A 24,419-nucleotide genomic window follows, 5' to 3' on the forward strand; every position below is an offset into this window, starting at 1 on the left:
GACATGGGGGGGGGGGCTTCCTCCCCAGTATTTTGACATTAATTAAATTTTATTTCACCTTTTTACAATCCTATGATGAACCTCCCCCCCCCCCAGGAAGAAAAAAATTATGAGGCTTAAAACCACTACTCCCTCCTCTCCTTCAGGTGGCTTTATAAAGGTTAGTTTCCTTGTGCTTATTATATCTACCTCATGTTTAGAAATAAATGCTATCATCACCTCAAGTTTCATGTTGCTAAGAGAAAACTATTTATAAGTATGCTAGTTATCTTGTGCAAGATTACTATTTGAAAGGTGTTCATTTAAAACAAAAAAGATGGAGGGACAGCCCTACCCAGTACCTCTCAATGATCGGCACTTATCTATAAGAAGCTTTCACACTTACACAAGACCGCTTTGATTGGAGGCAAAGATTCACTTCCCTCCCTATGCTGGACCACCATTTGGAGCATTAAGTCAAGGTGAGCTCATCATGGTTGTCTAGCTTACTTGTTGAGTTTAGCTCCTCTTGGGCTGGGGACTGGCAATCCTCTTCGCCTAAAGAATTGTTCGTATTTAGTGATGATCCAACACCCAAATGGCCTTTTGGCTTCTTTTTTGGGTCTTTCTTGATGTTGTTTTTCTTTATATCTGTGATGGTCTTCTTGCCGGGTTATTTTAAGTGTTCTGACAAGTGGGAGTTCAGAGTTGATTTCTGAGTTCGGTGGAGTTACCACTTTTGTCTGATGATTTGTATTCATGGATTATGAACTAATTTGGTTTAATGGATAAGTCATTTTTTATTCTTTTTTAAATTATGCATATTTTTTAATTGTTATTTTCCATAAAACGTCCTCAAAAGCAGCCGAATGAAAACGGGGCTAATCAACGGTTTATCGTAAAGCGCCGGATTAAAAGCCGAACATTCGATCATGTTTTATTTGGCAGTGTTACTATTTCATTCATAAATTTCAAAATGAAAGAAAGGCAGCTTTCTAATGAAATCATCATTGAGAAACACTCAGTCAAAAAGGTCTCCAAAAAGCCACGTATTGATAACTTCTTCACTAAGAGAAGATTCCAAAACGGTGCTATTAAAAGGATATATATAAAAGATTTTATGTAAGATTGCTATTTTTGCTTCAGATCAGCCTAGGCTAGGCTAGTTGAAAAAATGGGAATTAGCCAAGGCTAGCATATATTAAGGTATAAATAGACAGATTAATGTAAGCCATAGCTTCTCATTTGAAAGATTTGGAGTTCAAATTCTAGACCAGGAACTTTTGCTAAATAAAATAGGCCTAGGCTCCTGGTTGTGCTATGCCTATAAGCAGCAAAACTTTTGGGAATGAATTTGCACCCAAATTTTGGTATAATTCTACTGTAGCTTCTTTTGGTTATCTTGGAAAGGGGTTAGGTTAGAAAAATGAAACTTTCAGGGATGGGTCTACAGGCCAAAGTATGTTCTGGAAGGTATTGCAAAGTACATGCCTCCACTTCTTCTCCCTCTAGAGGGTCCTGAAATTTGCCTACATGACAGGTCTATACCTATTGAGATTTTGACAAAAGAACTTAATTTTCAGTTATCAGTTTCTTTTTCTCTGGCTTTAGTTCTGAAAAATGCAATTCCCGCTATTTGAATTGAATTTTAAACCATATTAATCTTTTTTTCAATATTTAGGAAGTGTATTTGCATATTTTTAAAACCTTGTAGGGTAAAAAACCAGTATCCAATTGAGTAAAATTATGTAAGACTAAAACCCTTACATTTTGTTACCAAAGAGGAATTGAGAAGAATGGTAAATACCAGAAAAGCTAATAATCTAAGCTATATATTAATATGGTTTTTATTAAAATAATTTAAGATCAAACACACTTGAAATTATTAGTGTATTGACTTACCAACAAGGACCTCTTTTTGGAAATACAAACTGTTCTATTTTGATGTATATATCCTTTTAGTGTTTTAGTTTTATTCACATATGGACAGAAAGCTGATTTTCTTCTGATTCTAAAAATGTGACTTTTATTGCTTGATTGTTATTCTATAAATCACAAATATTAAATATAATTTTTTCTTTTCAATTAGAATTTAGAGCAGGTATTCCATATTTTATTTTTGGTGATTAATTATTTGTGGAAGTTTGAGCTAGGTGTCAGAGTTTTATCTACTATCATTACATCGAACCATGCTGTAGTAAAATAGGGGTGGTCCAAAAACCCAGGGCTATTTTTCTGGAATGCCAAAGAAATGTGGTCTTTCCCAAAAAGAAAAATAATTTTGTTGTACTTCATTTAAGCAAAAGATATATTTTGCAAGGTTTCGCTTTTATAACACACAGATTTTTAAAAGTCATCAAAGGTCAGGACCCTCTAGAGAGAGAAGGAGTAGAGGTAGGTAGGCTACTTCAAAATACCTTCCTAGGACATACTTTAGCCTATAGATTCATTCCTAAAAATTTCATTTGCCTAACCTAACCCCTTTCCAAGATAGCCAAAAGTAGTTAAAGTAGAATTTTACCCAAATTTTAACCTGGAAAAGGCTTTTTGAACCCCCTATCCCTGCTACTTTCCTATTTATAAAGTCTAGAAAATTTCATAACATAGAACATAAGGCATCTTGAGCATCTTAGGCTAAGCTTAAATTAAAATTTGTTTTTCCTTAAATTGCCTTAAAACACATGATGTACAGTGAGATAAAGTGGTTTTAAACCTTCATTAGAAAATTTTGCTGGTGGTGTTTCTAGGTTATGACTTCCCTTAGTTTTAGTTTGAGTCTAATCTTCCCTGACTCTAGGTTTAGAAAATCCCACTAGGCTATAGCTTAGGCCATATTAGGATAAGGTCTTAGAACTCCTTTTTAAGATTGAACTTTGAATTCAATTCTCCTTTTGAAATGTTTATACCTTTTGAGTTCTTAAAGACAAGTGTACTTATTTGAGTTGAATTTTAAGTGTTATTAGGATTTTTTTTAAAACTTCAACCCTCATTTAAACAATTATTTAGACAAATTTATCAAAGTTATAAGGTTCAAAATACTTACCATTGGGCCTTATGTATGCTGCTGATCACAATGTGAAAGTTTCACCTTGAAGTATTGGCCTTATACTTCAAAGTTTGTCCAAGTTCATCTTGAAATTGGGTCTAATAACCCATTAGGAAATACCTCCTGCAGCTGGTTGGTTTCAAATCACTTTGACTTATAAAAAAGGACTAGAATTCACAATTTCTGATAAAATGAGCATCCTCTGAAGTTTCTAACCATGAGAGAAAGGTGAGGATGAGGAAGGGGCAGCCCTCTCCTGTATGGATTAAATTTTGCTCATTTTGGGGTTTAATGTTACTCTTTACTTTCATGATAACAGTATAGACCAGAAATTATTCACAGAAATCATGAGGTTTTTGCCCCCCCCTCCCAAAAAAACAACAAAACAAACAAGAGTCCTGAATATTGAGTCCCCTCCTGAATAAGAGTCCCCTGGAGATTATAAATACATTTTTACCTCCACTGTGCCCTTGTCTCTTTCTTAGAACTAATTTTGTATTTATCTTAAGGCTTAATGAGAGTTGAAATGTTTTGGCAGTACTTGTATGATATAGCCCTGACCACTCAGGCTGTTCATCCATTGATGCATTGAAGAACATTTTTTTTGTTAGTTTCTTTCAGCTTAGCATGAGACAAGACAGGGAGAATTGACAGAATAGATGGGAAATATATAATCTAGGCTATATATTTGCACATTAGGGGGTTGGGGGATAGGTAAAGTATTTGGACAGTGTGAAGTTAGAAAACAATTATTACTTCATAATATGCAGAATAATTGTACCTGACACATTAGGCATGCATACCTGCTATGCTTTACCCCACCCTAATGTGCAAATATATAGCCTAAATTTGTTTCTAAAGAATTATATTTTTATCATACTTATGATTGTTTCATTAGGATTGAGCATCAGAGAAACAGATTCTACTTAGATGAGGAATATTAGGTTGGGGCTATATCATACAAGTACTGTTTTGGCATTAAAATACACCCTTTCAGGCATCTGCCTCCCTAACTAGTCAAAATATTTTTAAGGTCTAAACAAATTTCACTGTCTTAGATAAATCCTCTGTTGTTTTACAATTTGAAAAACTTCCATATAAGGGCTGTGTATCTCTACAATGGGTTTCTATGATTGTTTATAGTTAGGAGAGAGGGAGATGCCTCAAAGGATGCATTTTAATGCCTAAACATCCCAACTCTTATTGAACTTTCAGATAAATACAGAATTAGTTCTAAGGGAGAGACAAGGGGAAGGTAAAGGTAGAAATCAATATATAATCCCCATGGCTGTATCTAGGACTTTTTTTTTGGGAGGGGGGTACAAAAAGAAGATACATCAAAAATGTGAAATGGAAAAATAATCCCTCTTGATTTCTGGGAATATTTCAGGTTTATGCTGTTATTATGAAAGTAAGGAGTAACATTAAACTCCAACATGAGCAGAATTTATTCTGCATAAGAAGGAGACTTCTGCTTCCTCATCCCCAGCTCCACCTAATGGTTGTAGAAACTGGAGGGCGTTCATTCAATCAGAAAGTGAGAGTTCTAGTCCTTTTTTTAGAAGTCAAAAGTGATTTTAGACCAACCAGCCAGGGGAATACACACTGTATTCCATGGTTGCACCTGCCAGTCACAATCAACTCCAGACTTGAAGGCATTGGTGGTAGGGGCTGTTACCATTTCATTAGTCAATGAATTCCAGTAGGATGCTATTCTATTGGAGAAGGAGTAGTTGGCTGTATGTATCTGGGTTTTCTACTGAAAGAGATTCAATGAATGGCCTCTAGTCTTCTGCATGGTGTCTGGTTAGAGATATATAGCTTCATAATCAGAATCATACATCCCCTTTGTCTTTTATAAACTAGCAAAGGTAGTTTAAATTTTCTCAATTATGCAGGATAATCAAGACCTTTGCACTCTTGTATACATTGTGTGTCCTTTCTTTGAATAGACTCTAGGGCAGCTACATCATCCTTATTAACAGGGGATGCAACAGTCATTCCATACTCTATAACAGGCCAGACTAGAGGTCAGTATAGCTTAAGCATAGCCTGTGCTCTGGAGGAGATTGTCCTTTTTATTAACTCCAGTCTTTGTGATACCTTACCAACAACCATTACTTTGTATAAGCCTAGAAATAGGGCTAATGAAAAGGAAACATGTTAAGAAAACAATTCTTATTTTGCAGTGTGCAGAAAAATTGCACTTAACAAAGTTTGAAAGTAATTCCACTATACTTTACCCCCAACCCTCCATAATATGCAAATATATTGCCGAAATTATATGTTTCCCTGGCATTTTGCCATTTATCACTCTTTGTTTAACCCATTTACCCATAAAACAAATCAATCCTGATGAAATTCAGAAACAGAAAACACATGGGAAATATAGGCTACAGTTTGGGCTATGTATTTGCACAATTGAGGGCTTGGTGGAAAGTATAGTGGAATTACTTTCAAATTTAGTTAACTACAAATTTTATACATATTATTATTATTATTATTATTTATTTTTAACCCACACTATACAGAGGTACAATACGTGGAGTATCACGGGGAAAAACACAAAAAATGCGACACAAGACAATATATAAATCAAAAATTACCAAATTACAGTGTAACAAATAATATTTTAAAAAAAACTAGAGCAAAAAAAAAAAAAAAAAAACGTGAAAGGAGGGGGAAAAGAGGAAAAAAAAAAAACAAAAAAAAAACTGACAACTTGCAAAATCTAATAAGCAGGCATTAATATTATCATTATTGGATTTTTACTCACTCTTTACAAATCTAAATTGTAGAATGACCAAACAGAGAAAAACAACTAAACAAATAAAATAAAAATAACTTAGGACTGAAAAAACCTGATAAGGTGATGGTGCGGAGAAAAACGGATACAAGCAGTATTTGAAAGTTTTCTGTGTAGTGCTTCCAGTTTTTCAGTAATATTAGGAACAAGAAATTTATTAATAATTACCGGGTTTTTGGTCCAAGGTGGAAGAAACAACAAAAATTTACAAAATCTAAAATAATTAATCCGGAGTCTTTTTAACTCAGTTTTCTTCAGAAGGAGGAAAATTCCAGAAGTAAAAAGAATTGAATGGTCACAAAAAGTTGAGTAAAGCTGGGCTAAGGCGAGTTTATTCTATTTTCCTCTATTGGCAAAAATCTTAGCATACCCTAATTGAACTTTCATATTAATATTGGAGACTGTGCACCGGCACAAACTTAGAAGACTATTAGTAATAGAAATACCGTGCCATCAAAGAGAATCTATGAGAGGGATAATAAAGCCACTACAGCGAAGGGAAGTACTAGAAATATTATTAAAAGAAAGAAATTTACATTTAACTACATTAAGAGAAAGGCCTATGTCTGAAAAAGAAGAAGCAACACAAGAAACCATGTTAGATAAACCAGTTTTAGTACGGCTTATAAGAAGCAGATCATCAGCGTAAGCCAGGTAGGAAACATCAGAAAAACCGGAGAGATAGGTAGCCAAAATCTTTGCCAGAACTCTGGAAATACACAAATTAAAAAGGGTCGGAGATAAAACTCCACCTTGCCTTAAACCTCTTTTCAATTTAATATTAGATGCAGGCAGAGATTTCAGCCGAAGAAAAGAATTAGAGTACCAGTACCGAAGAAGCAAAATAACTAATAGATTGACACCGCAACCACGAAGAGCAGAAAAAAGCTGACTATGACATACACTATCCAAAGCATTTGATAGATCTAAAGTACAAAGAAATATGCTCCTTCCCTTAGAAGAATTTTCAAGGAGCAAAGAAGATAATACACGATGTGCGTGTTGACAACCTACTCCGGGCTTAAATCCAAACTGGTTATCTCTCTCAAGCATATTATTAGTCACAAAAGGTATTAAAACATGCTCAAGAACTTTACTAAAAGTGCAAGAGACAGTAATAGGTCAGTAAGAAGAGCAAATAAAAGGAGAATTCCCCTTCTTTAAAATTGAAGAGACAGTACCACACAAAAAACTCTCTGGTACACTAGAAGTACAAAAACACATCTGGAGAAGTAGGTGTATATGGTCAATAAGGGGGGGGAGCAATCTAATAAAAGGTGAAATTTAGATATACCATCATTATCAACATTATCTGATTTAAGTTTCTTAATTGCTTCAATTACAGATGAAAGAGAAATAGGAACACAGAGACGCTGAGATAGAGGAGCAATAAAAACAGTACAAAAAGAATGAGAATAAAAAGAATGCACATGGTAATTAACATTTGAAAAATAGACTAGTAATGGCCATGCCAAGCAGATGTAGGAAGACAATCACTACTTGGCACATCACTTCTAATCTACTCAGAATTAATAACTTTTTGCCATTCTCTCTTTGACACTGGAAAATCCATACCACAATAACGCATAGACTTAAGATATTTTTTATATTCCCTGCGGGTCTTACGCTTAAGGTCAGAAACAATACCACAGGGCAGTCTATCACATTCATTCCAAACTTTTAACCAAAACTTAGCTTTATTTTTCAAAGTTTTTAAATTAGGATCTAAAGACCAAATAGGTTTTTGTGTACCACGTCTAACACGTTGCAGCGGCACTGCAACTGCCTCGGCGTCTTTTAAACATTTAATTATTTGATTATAATAGCAATCCAGGTCCTTTTTGCAATTCACGTGTATAGAGCTCTGAAGCAGATGATAGGAAGCTCGTATAGCAGACAGCAGGCTTGTTAGTGTAAACGCATAGAGAGGAACATCAGCTTTCTTCCAATTACTTTTTTCAAACCATTTTGAAGACTGGGGTACTTTGCAGAAACTTGCAGGGTTTAGATTCAGCGTAAGAGTAAGTGAGATAGGGAGATGGTCTAAGTCTTGTTCTTCAGCATGTACAAACACTATTGATGTAATAATACTAGGTGAGCAAATAATGTGATCAATATTGTTCTTACTGCCTGAATGGTGAATATAAGAATACGGATGAGTTTTGGGTATAATATGATAAGATGGAAGGCAATCCAACAACAAATCACATCTCACTGATGAGTTATTTATATCTGTATTGAGGTCACCAATGATCATATAATCTAGAGAAATAGAAAGAATTTTGTCCACTAGAAACTTCAACGTGTTACAGGCTTTAGCAAATCTAGCCATCGATCTAGAGGAACGGTCATCATAAGGCATATAAGAATTAATGAAAACTATAGTGCCCATACAAACAGCCAAAAAAAACTCATCCGAGTAAAAAATCACCGGCGAAACCAAATTAGGATTGTGCTTAAAAACACAAGCTAGTCCACCGGATGGCCGGCCTCTTGTGGCTTTGGCAGTTGTAAAAAACACATCATGATGAAGGCTACGACGCAAAACGTTAATACTAGAGTCTGTAAGAAGATGCTTCTGTAAACAAACCAACTCAAAATCATAGTAGAACTCATCAATAACGAAATTGTGATCCTTTGTACCATTAGTGCTAAACGATATTACTGAAAACTCTAAAGTCATTGCAAAAAGCGGGAGCACGACATTAGGTCCTTAGATATAGGGCAGGACAAGCTATAAGAAGTATGATTTTTACCGCAGTTAGCACACTTCGGAGCAACACTACAAGGACTATCCTTAGTAGAAATATGTGGCCCAGCACATCTGGCACATTTCGGGACATTGCTGGTGCAAGCACTTTGAAAATGATCGTATGATCGGCATTTGAAGCAGCATTTAGGTATTTCTTTAAATACTTGAATTCGAAAAAATTCATATCCCACTTTAATACCTTCTTTGAAATAAGCAGACTGAGTGAAGGAGTCTTCAAATTCCAGCTCGACTGACATAGTCTGGCTCAGTCGATTTGCACTTATTATACCTTGCAATCTATTAATAACTGAAAGGTCAAAATCAACTGGGAAACCTCTGAGAATACCAAAAAAGCGCTTGGATCGTACTTTAACTGTTGCTCCGGTAATAAAGTTCTGAACGGATGTACAAAAATCTTCAGTTGCAGATTTATCAATATTGACATACCATCTGTCTTTAACAGGTTTCACACTACGAACTAATTCATGCCCAGCTATTTGATCGAGAACAGATTTGCATTTAATCAGATCAGACAGATCTGAAGGCACTTTAGAAACAATAACTGTCATATGAGTGTCAATTGCTGGGGTAGGTTTCGGAAGTTGAGGAAAATTCAACTGATAATTGTCAAATTTCCCTGACATTTCAACAACCACTTGTTGTAGCTCATTAAACTTAGAGAGTAAAGAAGTATAAGCATTTGCAGGGAGACATGGCACCTCTGTAGGTCACTTTATCACAAACATAGGTGCAAAAGTGTCACTACTGTCAAGAGATCTTAACAGAGAAATAATGTCACTAAAATGATTAGAAAGTGCATTGATCCCCTTACGTACTGGGCAATCCAATTCAGGTGCACTTATTTGCCAGAGTAAACTTTTAGCTTCTTTGATTATATTCACGTCTAAAAACTCCATACCATGTCTTTTTATAATATCCTCCTCCATTCCGCTTAGCAAATTGCTTTGAATAAAATTCAGAACAGGAGAATATACAAGTTTAGGCATTTCGTCGGAGCTTTTCATGGCTATCGCACTCACCACAAATTAAAAAGTCTCAATATTAATTCAGGAAAAAATACTGAGTTAATAAATATCGAAATATAAGTCAAACTAAAAACACAGTAGATTCCATTTTATAATCCTCTTAAAGTTAATCCTCTTAACTCAGGTCATCAACTAATTTGGAATAAATTATGACCTCACCAAAATAAATCCAGAATTGTTATAAAGTAAGAATTGTTATCTTAACATGTTTCCTTTTCAATAGGCCATATTATAGAATTATACTGAATACCCTTTAGAGCAAGAAATGGTACAGGTAGATACTTCAAAATACCCTGACCAAGTATAGTTTATGTTCTAGAAATATCCCTTAAAATTTTATTAACCTAACTCAACTACTTTCCTAGATAGAAAAAAGGCTCTCTTCTAGAATTTTGTCTGGTAAATTGTCTGTCTTTTTTTTTTTAAATTAGTTTAACTTACTTTCCTAGGTAAAAGTGATAACACAGCCCGTACAGCTTTTTATGCTAATTACTGTCATTGTAATTCCAGTTTTAGCCCTTAAAGTGACACCTTGTTCCTTTTTTTCACTAATAGAACTGAGATATATTATTATTGGCTTCACATAATTACCTTGAATCACACTTGCTAGCAATAAAGACAAGTCCAGTGCATGCCACTCACTGATAATAAATGCTGGAGGAGATTTGCTGCCTCCCATTGTATGAGCAACAGTTTAGTCACCCTCTCTTTGTCCAGATTGGCCTTCAAGCTGTCAATGGTTGGTGAACTCACAGTTGTCATGCTTATACTGTTCCAGAAGCTTATGATGCAGTTGGAGAAGAAATGGTCAATTTTCCCTGTGTTTACATGCCAAGAGAACAGCTACACTGAATGACCTTTGGTTTTGATAACTAAGCAAGCTGAAATAACCCTTTGTTGTCACCACTGAGCAACTTACAGGTTGTTGTCACTTCTCCTCTTTGTTGACTGTATGTCAAAGTAGGTGGCCTAAGACTCTGCAGTTGGCATACATATTCTTTTTTTACAGCCTTTTTATGCGTTTTGTTGTTTGTCTTTGGACAGATTGAAGGGTCATCAAGTCTATTTGTTAATCAGCATAACAACATAAATTCTAAACTCTAATGATGGTCTCATCAGGCTCTTCTAGATTTTAGTTATTGCATAAGGGGATCTGCTTATGATCGTGCATTTGGTGATACCAAGCATTTGGTTTTCCCTCACTACAGCACATTGTATGGGGTGGTAGGTTTTTAATGTCTTCATCTATAATAGCTCTCAAACTTCTTGCCAAGGTGCCTGTTGAAAATAAGCTGTCTTTAACCAACACTTGTTGGCATTGAGTACTGCCATTGTGAGTTACTTCTTCCAAAATGGTGAACCTTACACTTTTTAATGTAAAGCTGGGGCTCTATGTCTTGGAACATTCACCAAGGTTGTCAAAATCTGATCATTTGAAGCTGCACTTTACTAAGTGTCAACAGGACTAATGAGTTTTTAGTCATCAATGTACAGGCTAAGTTTGCTTATAATGTTTCTTGCAGTTTTGTTAATGTGTATATTGAAAAGGGAAGCCCCCCAAAACAGTGCCTTGAGGCAGGGTCTAGCTTATTCTGCTATGGGAAATTCACCCCCTCCCCCCTGAAAAAATTCTCACCAAACATAAAATTGAGCAGCCAAGAGGAAATAAAGAGCAATAGAAAGAACACAATCAAAGCGTATAATTGTTTATCAGCTATTATGAAGGAGGGACTGTGGGTCATTGTGCAGGCAGGGGGATGGGATGTCAGATTCTTAAAAGAGTATGTTTCTCTGCCCAAATTGTCTAAATCTCCATTGAGCTTAAGCTAAATATAGGAAGGGATATGGAGGGGGGAATTAATCCCTCATTTTTTACTTTACTTTGAATTAATACCTCATTGCCCTTCATTTAGACTAAGCCTGAATAAGGATGCTGCAGGGTGATACCTCCTTTTTTATTACCAAAAAATAGTTTTTACATTTATTTTAAAACTTTACTTAACTAAACTAATTTGCTTGATATCCCATAAACTTATATGCAATGATGTGTCTGTGCACATCAGCTATTATGAAGGAGGGTCTGTGGACCATTTTGTAAATAGGGGGGGGGGGTGCAAATTCCTCAAATAGTGTATATTAATGTCAAAACATCCTAACTCTCGTTAAGCCTTCAGATAAATATGTTAGTTTTAGGGAAGGGGGAGGAGAGGTAGAAATTGATAGCTAAACCCTGCTTGATTTCCAGGATCTCATCTATACCTTTATTATGAAAGTAAAGAGTAACGTTCAACTCTAAAACAAGGAATATTTATTCTGTATAGGAGGAGACTGTTCCCTCTTCACGCTCTCGGCCTTTGGTTATACAAACTTTGGAGGATGCTCATTCAATTGGAAATGAGAGTTCTAATGCCTTTTTAAAAGTCAAAAGTGATTGGAGAGCAACCAGCCCCTGTCCTAGAAGCTATTTTGATATTGGGTCCTTTGTAGCCCATTTTGTTCAAAATAGTTGAAAATATCAATAAGTTTGCATCCAAGGATGACATAAACCCCAAAGCTCCTGGAGTAGAGGCCGCAAAGTATGCTCATTGTCATTTCTTTACAGATGTATTTTTATAATGGAAAAGAGGGGGCATGTTTGATATTGGAACTCTAGGGGTGTGAAACTTCAGGGATTATTTTCTTGGTCTCGTCTTGGATCAACGTCTTGCTGTGGGGATGGGGAGGGGTTATCAGCCCAGAAATGAGCTACAAAACTTTTTTCCTGATCCATTTGAAACTTACAGCCATAAGTCCGTGGGCGAATGGGACTAATGTACAAAAAAATTAATCGAAAATTGATCCCTTTCAAATTGGTCCCTCATCTAACAAAGGGAGCTTAAAAAAGTCCCAAGTTTTTCCTGTTGGCCTGAACCTCTCAGCTAAAGGTGGCCACAAGGCAGACGAAAAATAAAAACTTCTTCCCTTCAAGATGTAGCCCAAAATAGGGTCACAAAATTTTTCCCACCCACTTCAAATGTAAGGGGCTATTTTAGTAACTTCGAAGGGGAATCATTTGATTGAAAGTTGAAAGTTCTTGTGTCCTTTTTAAAAGTCAAATGCTACTGGAGGTTAATCAGCCTCTTCTCTCAGTTCTTTTTCTGCTATCCAAGCAGATAGTTATTTTTAAGTTGTTTTTGGCTCAATTTTTTTTTCTGCTATGATATACAATCAAACTTTCAGATATCTGTTCAAAAATTTCAAAATGTCTAATAATTTTGTCTTTGGTATTGATATCACCCCCACAGCCCCAGTGTTAAACTTTATCTTACCCTAATAGGATAACTCATGACAAACTCAATGTGATAACTAACATAGTAAAGATATAAATGTGAAACTAAATGTTGTAGGACATTCTGCACCACATATTCTGCCTATATTTTGAAATATTGATAGAGCATTTCAATATACCTTCTGTTTTTCATTATTTTTATTTGCCATACGTTCTCTGTGGCTATTCAATTTTGCATGTGAAGGGAATTTTTCACTAGGGGGAATAAGCCTGGCACTGCTTGAGGCACCTCACTAAAGACCTTTGCTGTTTCAGAGCAGTAAGTCATATCACCCTCACTTAAGACTCTGACTGACTGCTTTCTTCTCATCAAGAATAATATAATCCAGTTTATAACACTTTCTTCAACTCCTATTGTTTTCAGTTATAAATGAAGCGTTTGATGGTAGGCTATATCAAACACTGTAGCATAGTCAAGCAGGACCGCATCCACTGGGAGGCCTTGATCAAAGAGTATGGCTATGTAATTGTAAAACTTAGTTTGTTAATCAGATTTGTTTCAATCAATCTGGCTGGTCTGAATCATTGTTGTTGTTTTGACTGGAGGCTATTTGTGATCAGATGTATGAAGGCAACTGCATCCTTCGAAAGTTATTTGTGTACTGTTTGCCCTCAGGCCCAATAGACTTATTTAAATTGAGTTTTAAGTCTGGATTAAAGTTCAGCCTTGTCTATTACATGAGGCATTTGAGAGTTAATTTTGTAATGTGGTGAATTTGGAAGGAGGTGTGAATACTGAGGTAAATTGGTGGTTCAAGATGGCCACAATTTTTTTTTTTGGGGGGGGGGAGTCGTGTGTTTTGGTTCTATTATAAAACAGCCCTGTGACCGTGTATCTACCAGTTTGTGTGCTGAGGCATGTTTGCAGAACTTCTTAGGGTTTGTTTTTTAGTTTGCTGGCAAAACCTCCTCATGTTTCTCTGTCACTTCTCTAGGGCCCAAAATTTGTTCCCTACAGCCTTAAATTCCATTAGGTTGTCAGTTCTGTAGGGTTTTTTTTCCATGAGCCTTGACAGTTATTCTTCTTGTTCCTTAAAGTTTTCATTTGTTTGGTCATAAAAGGAAGAGTCACCTCCATATAATAGTTGCTTTTCTGTTGACAGTGTTAAGCAGCAGATTTTTTCATTTTCTCTCACATACTTTTAACCTTCATCATTTTAACAAATTGATTAAAAAAAAACTCTCCAAAAAGTAAGTTTTTCAAAGAAAAGTAAAGGCCATTTTAAACTTAAGCTCAGCAGATATAAATACCTGTTAAAATTCAAACTGAAAACAACCAGAAATTACTATTAAAGAATAAATGAAACCCAAAACGAACAGAAATTAAACAAACAGTCATAGCAAAAAACATGCAACAAGTAATAATATAAATGAATCAATTGACCTTAATGTGAGTATTTATAGTATTAAATATGAAAATCAGTGTTAAAACGAAAAAAAAATATTTTGCTACCAAAACGTTAATGAATCTTAAATTAAAGAGAAATTAAATAAACAACCAGCGGTTTATAATACACAATGTATATTAACACAGGTGAATCAATAAGTCTTAAAGTAAGTGAACCTTAAATTGTGTTCGCGAATAAAGCTTAAAACGAACAAAAACCACTACAAACAAGAGTTTCGGTATCACCTCCTTCTCTCACTGTGAAAGTCTAAAACCCACTGCGTCATTGGCGCTTTACTGAAAACTATATGTGTCTTGAAGAGTCTTGGAAAGTATAAACAAAATCAAATTGAATATTTGATATATAATATATTAATTGTTTAAAGATCCATCAGTGCTAAATTTTATTGCACTGTATTTTTATTTCCATTTTTAATGCTGTAAGAACTGGAAAAGAAAATATTTGGAACATAATTCGTTTTTAGTGAAGCGCCAATGATGCAGTAGTCTTTAGGTTCTTAAAGTTGAGGAATGGGACAATTTTAGGGGTCTTGAACAATTCTAGAAAGAACTAATAAATTAAACTGAATATCTGATGTATAATGATATTAATTGCTGAAAGCTCATCAGTTCAAAATTTTACTGTAATTTTAATGTTTATTTTCAATATTAAGTACAAAAGAAAATATTTGTAATGCAATTCGTTTTCAGTGAAGCGCCAATGATGTAGTAGTCTTTTGGTTTTTAAAGTTGAGGAATGGGACAATTTTAGGGGTCGTTAACAATTTTAGAAAGAACTAATAAATTAAACTGAATATCTGATGTATAATGATATTAATTGCTGAAAGCTCATCAGTTCAAAATTTTACTGTAATTTTAATGTTTATTTTCAATATTAAGTACAAAAGAAAATATTTGTAATGCAATTCGTTTTCAGTGAAGCGCCAATGATGTAGTAGTCTTTTGGTTTTTATTTACAGCTAAGGAAGGAGGCAGTACCCAAACACTTGTTTTTAGTGAAACTATATTCGTCTTGAATAACTTTAGAAAGAACTAATAAATTAAACTGAATATTTGATGTATAATGATATTAATTGCCGAAAGCTGATCAGTTCATAATTTTACTATAATTTTAATGTTTATTCTCAATGTTAAGTACAAAAGAAGATATTTGTAATAAAATTGGTTTTCAGTAAAGCGCCAATGACGCAGTAGGTTTTAGACTTTTAAAATGAGCCCTCTCTGAAGTTTTTACATGTATCCCTTCCATAAGAACTATATATTCCCCTAGGGCATAACTTACAACGCCTGCCCTCGGGACCTGGGGGCTGTGTTGAACCCGGAGCTTTCGTTATATGGTCTGTGAACTAATTAAAAAAAATGGTTATCTCAAAGTTCTAATCAGATGAGTTTGAGAAAAAAGGGCGTGGATGGGGGGGGGGGCTAGGTGCCCTCCAATCTCTTTTGACTCTTAAGAAGGGAACTAGAACTTTCAATTTCCAATCAAATGAGTCCTCTCTGAAGTTTAAACGAGTTTCCCTTCCATAAGAACCATATATGTCTATAGGGCACAATCTAATACGCCTGCCCCCGGGCCCTGGGGGTTAGTGTCGTTACCGGAGTTTTTGTTATATGATCTATGAACTATTTTTAACAAAATAGCTATCTCAAAATTTTCATCAGATGCATTTGGGAAAAGGGCCTGGGGGGGGGGGCTGATACCCTCCGATATCTTTTGAAGCTTAAAAAGTCAACTAGAACGTTCAATTTCCAATCAAATGAGCCCTCTCTGAAGTTTGTACGAGCATACCTTCGATAAGAACTATATATGTCCCCAGGGCATAGCTATAACACTTGCCCTTAAGACTGTGGGGGGTGGGGGGTGTCCTGCTCAAAGATATAATTTCTAGAACTTTCAACTACGTTGAACAAAACGGCTATTTCAAAATTTTGATTGTATGTATTTGGGGAAATGATGGGCGTGGAAGGGGTGCTAGTTGCTTTTCAATCACTTTCGACTATTAAAAAGGACACTAGCCATTTAAATTTCCAATCAAATGAGCCCTTTTGAAGTTTCTATGACAACGCTTTCTATAAAAACGTTATATGCCCCCGGGGTATCACATACAACCCTTGCCCTGAGGGCTGTAGGGGGTTGTCATCCTATAAGACCTAATTTCCAGAATTTTCAACTACGTTCAACCAAATATTTTTCTCACAATTTTGGTTGCACTTGTTTTGGGAAAAGGTGGGCGTGAGAGTTGGGTTATTTGTCCTCCAGTCACTTCCGACTATTAAAAACGGCACTAGCCCTTTGAATTTCCAATCGAATGAGCCCTTTTTGAAGTTTCTATAACGAAGCTTACTATAAAAACCGTATATGCCCCCAGGGCATAACTTACAACCCTGGCCCTGGGGGCTGTGGGGGGGGGGTGTCCTCCTCAAAGACATAATTTCTATCTGGAAATCAACTACGTAGAACAATTTGGCGGTCTCAAGATTTTGATTGGATATTTTTGGGGAAATGGTGGGCATGGAAGGGGTTTTAGTTGCCTTCCAATCACTTTTGACCCTTAAAAAGGGCACTAAAACTCTCGATTTACAATCGAATAAGCACCCTTTGAAGGTTGTACGACGATCCCTTCCATATAAAGTGTCTCTGGGGAAAAAAAATCAATAAATAAATAATAAAACATAGGAGCCGTATGGCCTTTACTATAGGCAGTGCTATAGCGTTGCCTCTGATGACCAGTCATTCTGACTAAGTTTGTACTGAATTTGACTGTAATTTGTGTACCCATGTCTTGTATTTTTGATATCTCTAGTTGCAGTTCAAGTGGCAATTTATTGCAATGTGATCTGATCACTATTACTGAATGGGGGTTGCAATTCCATTTCAATGAGACGCTCCAGATCATCTACTGAAAATATATGAAGCACTGAAGGATTCTGTCTTTCCCAACATCTTGTAGGGAATGTCACCAACTGAAATAGTGAGTTCTCTTTTTGACCGTATAGGAAAGACTTCATTATCACATTGGTTGTGCGGCCATATTTCTCATTCCACTTAATCAGAGTTGAAACAAGCTTCCAACTGTAATTAGTTTCAAGCAACATTATTGATAGACCAGCGTGTAGCTGAAAGTGAATCCTCCAGACTTCTTAAGGTGGGACTCTTGTAAAAACAACCTAGAATAATAGGACCACGAGCTAGTGTTTCCCCTGGAAAACCCCTCCTCCTCGTGGAAAATTCACCCTCACGTAAAATTGAGCAGCCGCAGATAAAATACAAATAGCTACCTCAAAATGTTGATCAGATGTCCTAAGGAGTAATAAAAGGACCAGATATAAATAACAGTTCTAGGACAGGGGCTGGTTAGTCTCCAATCATTTTTGACTTAAAAAAACAACAACACTGGAACTCTCAATTTCCGATCATATGAGCAGCATCTGAAGCTTCTTTGAACATGAGGGGGAGGCTATGGATGAGGAAGGGGGAAGGGGTAGCCCCCTTCTATAAGGAATAAGTTCTGCTTTTGGGGGTTTAATGGTACTCTTTACTTTCATAATAACAGTGTAGACCAGAAATGTTCTTGGAAATCAAGAGGGATTATAATTTATGAAGAGTCAATGAGAGTTAGGATGTTTTTAGCATTAAAATAAACCTTTTGTGGCGTCTGCCCCCCTCCGTGACTACAAAACAATGAGGGGACCGTATTGTAGAGGTTTCAAGCTCTCATCTACAAATACTTAGAATTTTGTATTTTTTGCCAAAGAATGATCATGGATAAAAGTAACAACAAGTAAAACAACAGAGAATTTACCAAAGACAGTGAAATTTGTTTGGATTTTGAGAATATTTTGGCTCTATATCCAAGAGCCATCCTTGGCAAACTACATATATAAATGGAATAAAACTTTCAATAAAATGAGATCTTGAAAGTAAAATTTCAAATTTAAAACATCCCCAAGTTTGTTGTCTTTATGAAGGAAGGGCAGTGTGGTCTTCATTGCTATTTAAAGATCATGAATGTGTGTTGTTTGTTGTTTTTTCCCCTAGGGAGGGTCATATCAAATCAAGAATCCTAGGAGATCAGGAGAGTGCTCGTTTGAACAAAAATTTAAAGTTCAAGTGACCAAACAGAATGGAGAGCAGTTAGCCACCTTCCTATGCCTCTTTTTTCCTCAATGAAACTTTGATATAACCATTTGGTTAATCATAATTGAAAGGTCCAATAAATATGCCTCTGGGGCAGGGGGAGCAACAGCCCTCTCTAGATTCAGGTTTGTCCCCCCCTCCGACCTTAGTTTTCCCCCTCCCTACCCAGTTGAAATTTAGTTTCCATAAAAAAAAACTTGTCAAAACTAAGATAAGCCTTCATAATTCAAGTATCCTGAGAAACAGGTCAGTTTTCTTTGGTGTTAATTAAAAAAAACTTTTTCCACAAAATAAGTTTTTCAAAGAACAGTAAAGAACTCCATTAAACAAAAAATGAGCAAAAATAAAATCAAATAACCTACCAAGCGTGAAACTACCACAAATCAGCATCGATAAATAAATGAAACTCGAACAGAAATTACAATAATTAACCGAGTCAAACTCAAAACGAGCAGATATTAATGTAAGTTGGCCGCAAAACCACTATGTATTTCCAAGGTGAGAACAAAATTTGCACTTTATTGAAAAAATTTAAATGTTCTTGCTTTTATAACTTTAATAAATCAAATAATATTAACATTTTGATTACTAAATATCAGTATATGCTTATTAAACTGACAATGCACATTCATTTGTATTTTTTTGACAGCTTGGATACACTTACGCTATTTTGATTTGGTTAAATTTTAATAGCAGAAATGGGAGGGTTGGCGTGGGAGGGTGGGAGTGAGTTGCCCTCCAATCACTTTCGACTATTAAAAAGGGCACTAGCCCTTTGAATTTCCAGTCGAATGAGCCTTTTCTGAAGTTTCTACAATAACTCTCTCTGTAAAAACCCTATATGCCCCCAGGGCATAATTTAAAACCCTTGCCCCGGGGTTGTAGGGGATGTCCTCCTCAAAAACATATTTTCTATCTGGAAATCAACTATGCTGAACAAAATGGCTATCTCAAAATTCTGATTGGATGTGTTTGGGGGAAGGATGGGCGTGGGGGGGGGGGCTAGTTGCCCTCCAATAACTTTCGACTATTAAAAAGGGCACTAGCCCTATGAATTTCCAATCTAATGAGCCTTTTTTGAAGTTACTACGACAACGACCTCTATAAAACCTAATATTCCCCCAGGGCAAAACTTAAAACCCTTGCCCTGAGGGTTGTGGGGGAGTGTCCTCCTCAAAAACATAGTTTCTATCTGGAAATCAACTACGCTGAACAAAATGGCTATCTCAAATTTGTGATTGGATGTGTTTGGGGGAAAGATAGGCGGGGGGGGTGGCTAGTTGCCCTCCAATCACTTTCGACTATTAAAAAGGGCACTAGAACTCACAATTTCCAATTGAATGAGCCCCTTTTGAAGTTTCTACGACGACCCCTTCCATATGAACTGCCCTGCTCTAAAGGAAAAAATAATAAATAGTACATTGTTCTTATATGCCCTCAGGGCATAACTTAAAACCCTTGCCCCGAGGGTTGTCGGGGAGTGTCCTCCTCAAAAATATATTTTCTATCTGGAAATCAACTACGCTGAACAAAATGGCTATCTCAAAATTTTGATTGGATGTGTTTGGGGGAATAATGGGCGTGGGGGGAGGGCTAATTGCCCTTCAATCACTTTCGAATGTTATAAAGGGCACTAGCCACTCCAATTTCCAATCGAATGAGCCCTTTTCGAAGTTTCTACGACAACTCCTTTGATACGAAGTGCCCAAGTATGGAGAAAAAAAAAACACATTGTGCCCGCTTAGTGCCCTCTTTACTTAGGGTGCGCTAGCGCGCTGCCTATGATATCTTTGCCTTTGTGGTAATATATGGACCGTTTTTTTAGTTTTCACTGTCATTTTCACTTGATTTGGGAAGATTGGCTCCAACTTTGCCCCTTCTAGAATTTTAATGAAATTACAGTACTACTCTGGGGATAACACGACCCCCCCCCCCCCCCCACAGCCTCTAGGGAAAGAGCTGTAAGTTTTGTGATTTGCCCATTGTTTACAGATAGTATTTGTTATTGGAAAACTCACGGATATTTTTTTACCAGGGAATTTTCTGCGGGGGGGGGGGGGTCCCAGGGGAGAATTTTTAGTGGGGAGGAAGTTTTTTGGAAAGAATTTCCCTGCATTCATCTACTGAATTCTTTTTATGTCTTCCTCTCCTTGGGATGCACAATTTTACAAATGGAGAGAATGATACAGGGGAAATTATCAGCGGAGATAAAATTGTCACGCAGAACGTCCCTGTAAAAATATGGGTAATGTCCACATGGGTGCTGCAGGGTGACACCTCCCTTCTGATTGCACACAAATATTTCTGGCTTTATTTTACTGAAGCGATTTGATTCATAATACAGTGATGTATTATTAAGGAGAGGTGGTAGGTCTTTGTGTTGGGGGGAGGGGTAAGATGCAAAAAGGAGTTTGTTTCAATGGCCTAGCTTTCTAAGCCTCATTGAGCCTTGAGTTAAAAATTGAATGGGCTTTTGGGACTTGTTTTCTAATCTTTCTTTGTTCCTATGTATAATTTTGGTCTATACCTTTATTATAGGTGCCGGGGAGGGGGGGGGGGAGGGAGTATACCAATAATAAATCCTACTCTTTAAGAATGGGAAAATTGCATAATATACAATCCTTCCTAAGGGGAGGTGGAGCCATGACATCCCTGGAGGCATAGCTTTTAGACCTTGTGACCATTTTGAATTAAATGTATTTTTTATGATTTTATCAGCGTAAAGGGGAGCATCTAAAAGGGAAAGGGAAGGGGGGCTGGTTGCCCTCCATTCTCTCTTCAATTTTTCTTCAACATATATTGGAAATTTCAACCTAATACCATCATCTGTTCCTTAGATATTCCTGATGTTCTCTTTTCACAACAAGCAAGAGCAATGTGTGTTTTTTTTTTATCAGTAAGCTTTTCAATTGTGAGCCAGATTTTTATTGATTGCTTTGTGTTTTTTTTTTGTTACTTAGCCAAGGGTTTTATTTCACTCACTGTTTTCAGAGGAAGTCCTCATTTCCCATTAATTATGTTTTTGTTTTAAGAAACCACAGGCCTGCTTTGGTCTATCCAGGTCTCTATAGGGAGGCTCTTGCTTCAGCAGTATTGGCTGCACCTTTAACCTTAGAGCCGGCAGCATAAAATGTTTTTTGTAACCTAATATAAATATTGAACTGAGTAGGACCAAATGAAGTGCCCTGAAATGCTTTATCCTTTACTGATTGAGGGTTGGAATGAACTAGTAAGATATGTGAGGTATAAACAACTGCAACTTGCATTCTGTCCCTCAGGAAGGCCATGACCGAATACATGATATCTTCATTTAATTGCTGTTATTCCAGTGCATGCTTCAGTCTTCTATGTGGAACCTTCTCAAATGCCTCTGCCTGGTCAAGGAGGAAAATTCAACTATGATCCTTTTATCTATAAGCTGAGGAATTGTCATTGTAGGCATCAAGAAAGATTGAGTCTATTGACCTGCCTTTCCTAAAACGGTGTTGACTTTTAGACAAGAGGTTATTGGCTGTCAAATGTTGTGTGATGACATTATTTACCATGCCTTCCATCGATTTTTGAGGGAACAGAGGTCAGATTGATTGGTCTAAAACTTTTGGCATCTGTATGCTTCTGTTTCTTGAAATGTGTAGCATGTTAGCAGTCTGCCAATCATTGGGAACTGCACTGATATTCATGATGCCTGAAAGGTGCTAGTTAATGGAAATTCTATCTGTTTTATCATTTCTTTCAAAAGCCATGGATGGATTCTATTAGTCCATAAACTAACGGCAACAAATATTCTTTTTTTGTTGCCGTTAGTTTATGAATTTCTCCAGTAGTGAATGTCATTTGGGCAAGGGGGTAGACATATGATTTGACAGCCGGTTCGGCAGTTCCCCATTGGAGTCCTCCTCACAGAAGTATGTTGAGACAAGTTTGTTTAGCTCGTTTGCTTTTTCGGTTGGAACTGTTATTAAGGCCCCATGTGCTAGCCGAGCTTTGATACGAGGCGTTTGGATAGTTTTCTGGAAGACACGTATCTCCAGAAAGCTTTCGGATTTTCTTTGCAACAATTTGATCTTAAATAAATTCCTGTCTGTTATCTAATGAATTATGGTCAGCTATTCCATTCTTAATTCTAGTCTAGTTTCCTTTTAACCTAATATAGATAACTGGTCTAGTTTTATTTAACTTTTTAGTGATGAAATTGATTAAGATTTGTTGATTTAGCTTGCCCACCCTCTCTATAAAAATTGTGGTCCTCATAAATTTTTTGATGATGACTAATCTTATTTTTCTCCAATGTACAGGAAAAATACTTTGTTTTATGGTTTATTGCATGCTTTGACTTTTTCCTTTTTTTATTTTTTTGTCTAGTTGGCTAGTATTTATGGAATTATTTATGGCTCTAGATACAATAACATAGTTTATTTTAACAGCAAACATTAAAATAAAATTTGTTTTTTTCTATTTTAGGACCTATAGGGAGATAGAATTATTCCCTGGTCCAAACCTGAACGTCATTGTTGGTCCTAATGGAACTGGAAAGTCAAGCCTTTTATGTGCAATGTGTATCGGATTAGGCGGAGATACATCATCAATTGGAAGAGCAAAAAGCGTAAGTTAAAAAAAAATATAGGGTCATTCTATTGAAATCAACCAAAAAAAGACATTTTGACAACAATCAACATGGATTTTGAGGAAATTTTTGTATGGTTACTACATTTATTGATGTAAATATCTATACAATTTTTTTTAGGTTACTTCAGATTATTTACTATATGAGGAAGCAAAACAATAAGTGGAGGACCAGAAAAGCTCCAGAAGGGTTCAAAAATTACACAAATTAATAAATTAAATGTTTTCAAACAGGCTCCAGTTTTATGATTGTGAAATTAAAGCAAATATAGGACTGAAGAAAGAAATGGGTTAGAATTGTTCTCTAGAGTCTTCTAAACTATCGAAAAAAGCTGGGCGGTTCAAACATTAATACCATTTTCTTCTTACTTTTTGCATAGATTTGTGAGTAATTTTTTGCTCATTTGTTAGCTATTGTAATCAAATATAAACATTTGTATGCTTCCAAATTTTTAGCCTTGTTTTGAAAGTGCAAGCAAGTCTTTGGTGTGCTTGCAACTGAAGGAAGTGTTTTGGTGCACAAAGTGACTCTCCATCCTCCGCCATTAGGTTGGGGAGTCCCTGTCCCCTAAAGTAAAGTTCGAAGCTTGGTTCATAGCTTACGGTTTCATAATCCATCACCAAAGAGATTTTCTCAAAATTATGAAAAAGATGTTACCAATGCAAAAGTTACTGGGAAATATGGGAAGATTTGTAATCATTTGGATTTTCTGGAGTGGATGGATCCGCAAGCTCTCACCCTGCGACTGTGCCTTATTTACTTGATAAATTCAAAGAAAATGTGGTTGGTCTTACCCACTGTATATAAATTTGTATAGTATAATCAAACTGAGTAATTTTTGGCTACTACATTATCGGTGCGTGCAAACAGCTCCTCCCATTTAATCTGCCATCAGTGGTCCAGTGTATATTACCCCAGAACACGTATTTTGGCAGAAACTTTCTCAAAATGGCTTTGAAACCAATTCAAGACTTTGAAACCAACTTATAATTTCTGAAAACATATAATAATAACATTACACTACTAATTAACGATTTTCCTATGTGTACTTGAATAAATTAATTTACAATTAGATTCTTTAAAATTTAGTGTTACAAAGGTGAAGCAAAGCTTCGTGTTCAAGAGAAATCTGACTTGTCCACCCGTGAAAAAATCTTATGTCGCTTATGTTTATACTTGTTTAAATGTTCTCCGGAGCACTTGCATCTCCGTCCGGCTTTATCTAATGGTTGAGATAGGGAATGGTTGTGCTGTCTTAATTTATATATAGTGTTCCAGAGTTAAGAGCAAAT

At 36.1% G+C, this 24,419-nt stretch overlaps 1 protein-coding gene across 1 annotated transcript in view; it reads left to right on the forward strand.

Annotated features, from left to right (window-relative positions):
* Nucleotides 1-955: 955 nt before the first annotated feature.
* LOC148951539 (structural maintenance of chromosomes protein 5-like) overlaps nt 956-24,419 on the forward strand; it is a 162,329-nt gene continuing 138,865 nt past the window's right edge. Inside the window, exons 1-2 of the mRNA XM_089090325.1 lie at nt 956-1,101; nt 22,965-23,106. Of these exons, the coding sequence (XP_088946451.1) occupies nt 956-1,101; nt 22,965-23,106 (288 nt within the window). The remainder of the gene's footprint in view (nt 1,102-22,964; nt 23,107-24,419) is intronic.

The sequence above is a fragment of the Artemia sp. Qi Xiang Cuo genome, chromosome 6, assembly GCF_049724085.1.
Source record: "Artemia sp. Qi Xiang Cuo chromosome 6, ASM4972408v1, whole genome shotgun sequence".
Classification (NCBI taxonomy): Eukaryota; Metazoa; Arthropoda; class Branchiopoda; order Anostraca; family Artemiidae; genus Artemia; species Artemia sp. Qi Xiang Cuo.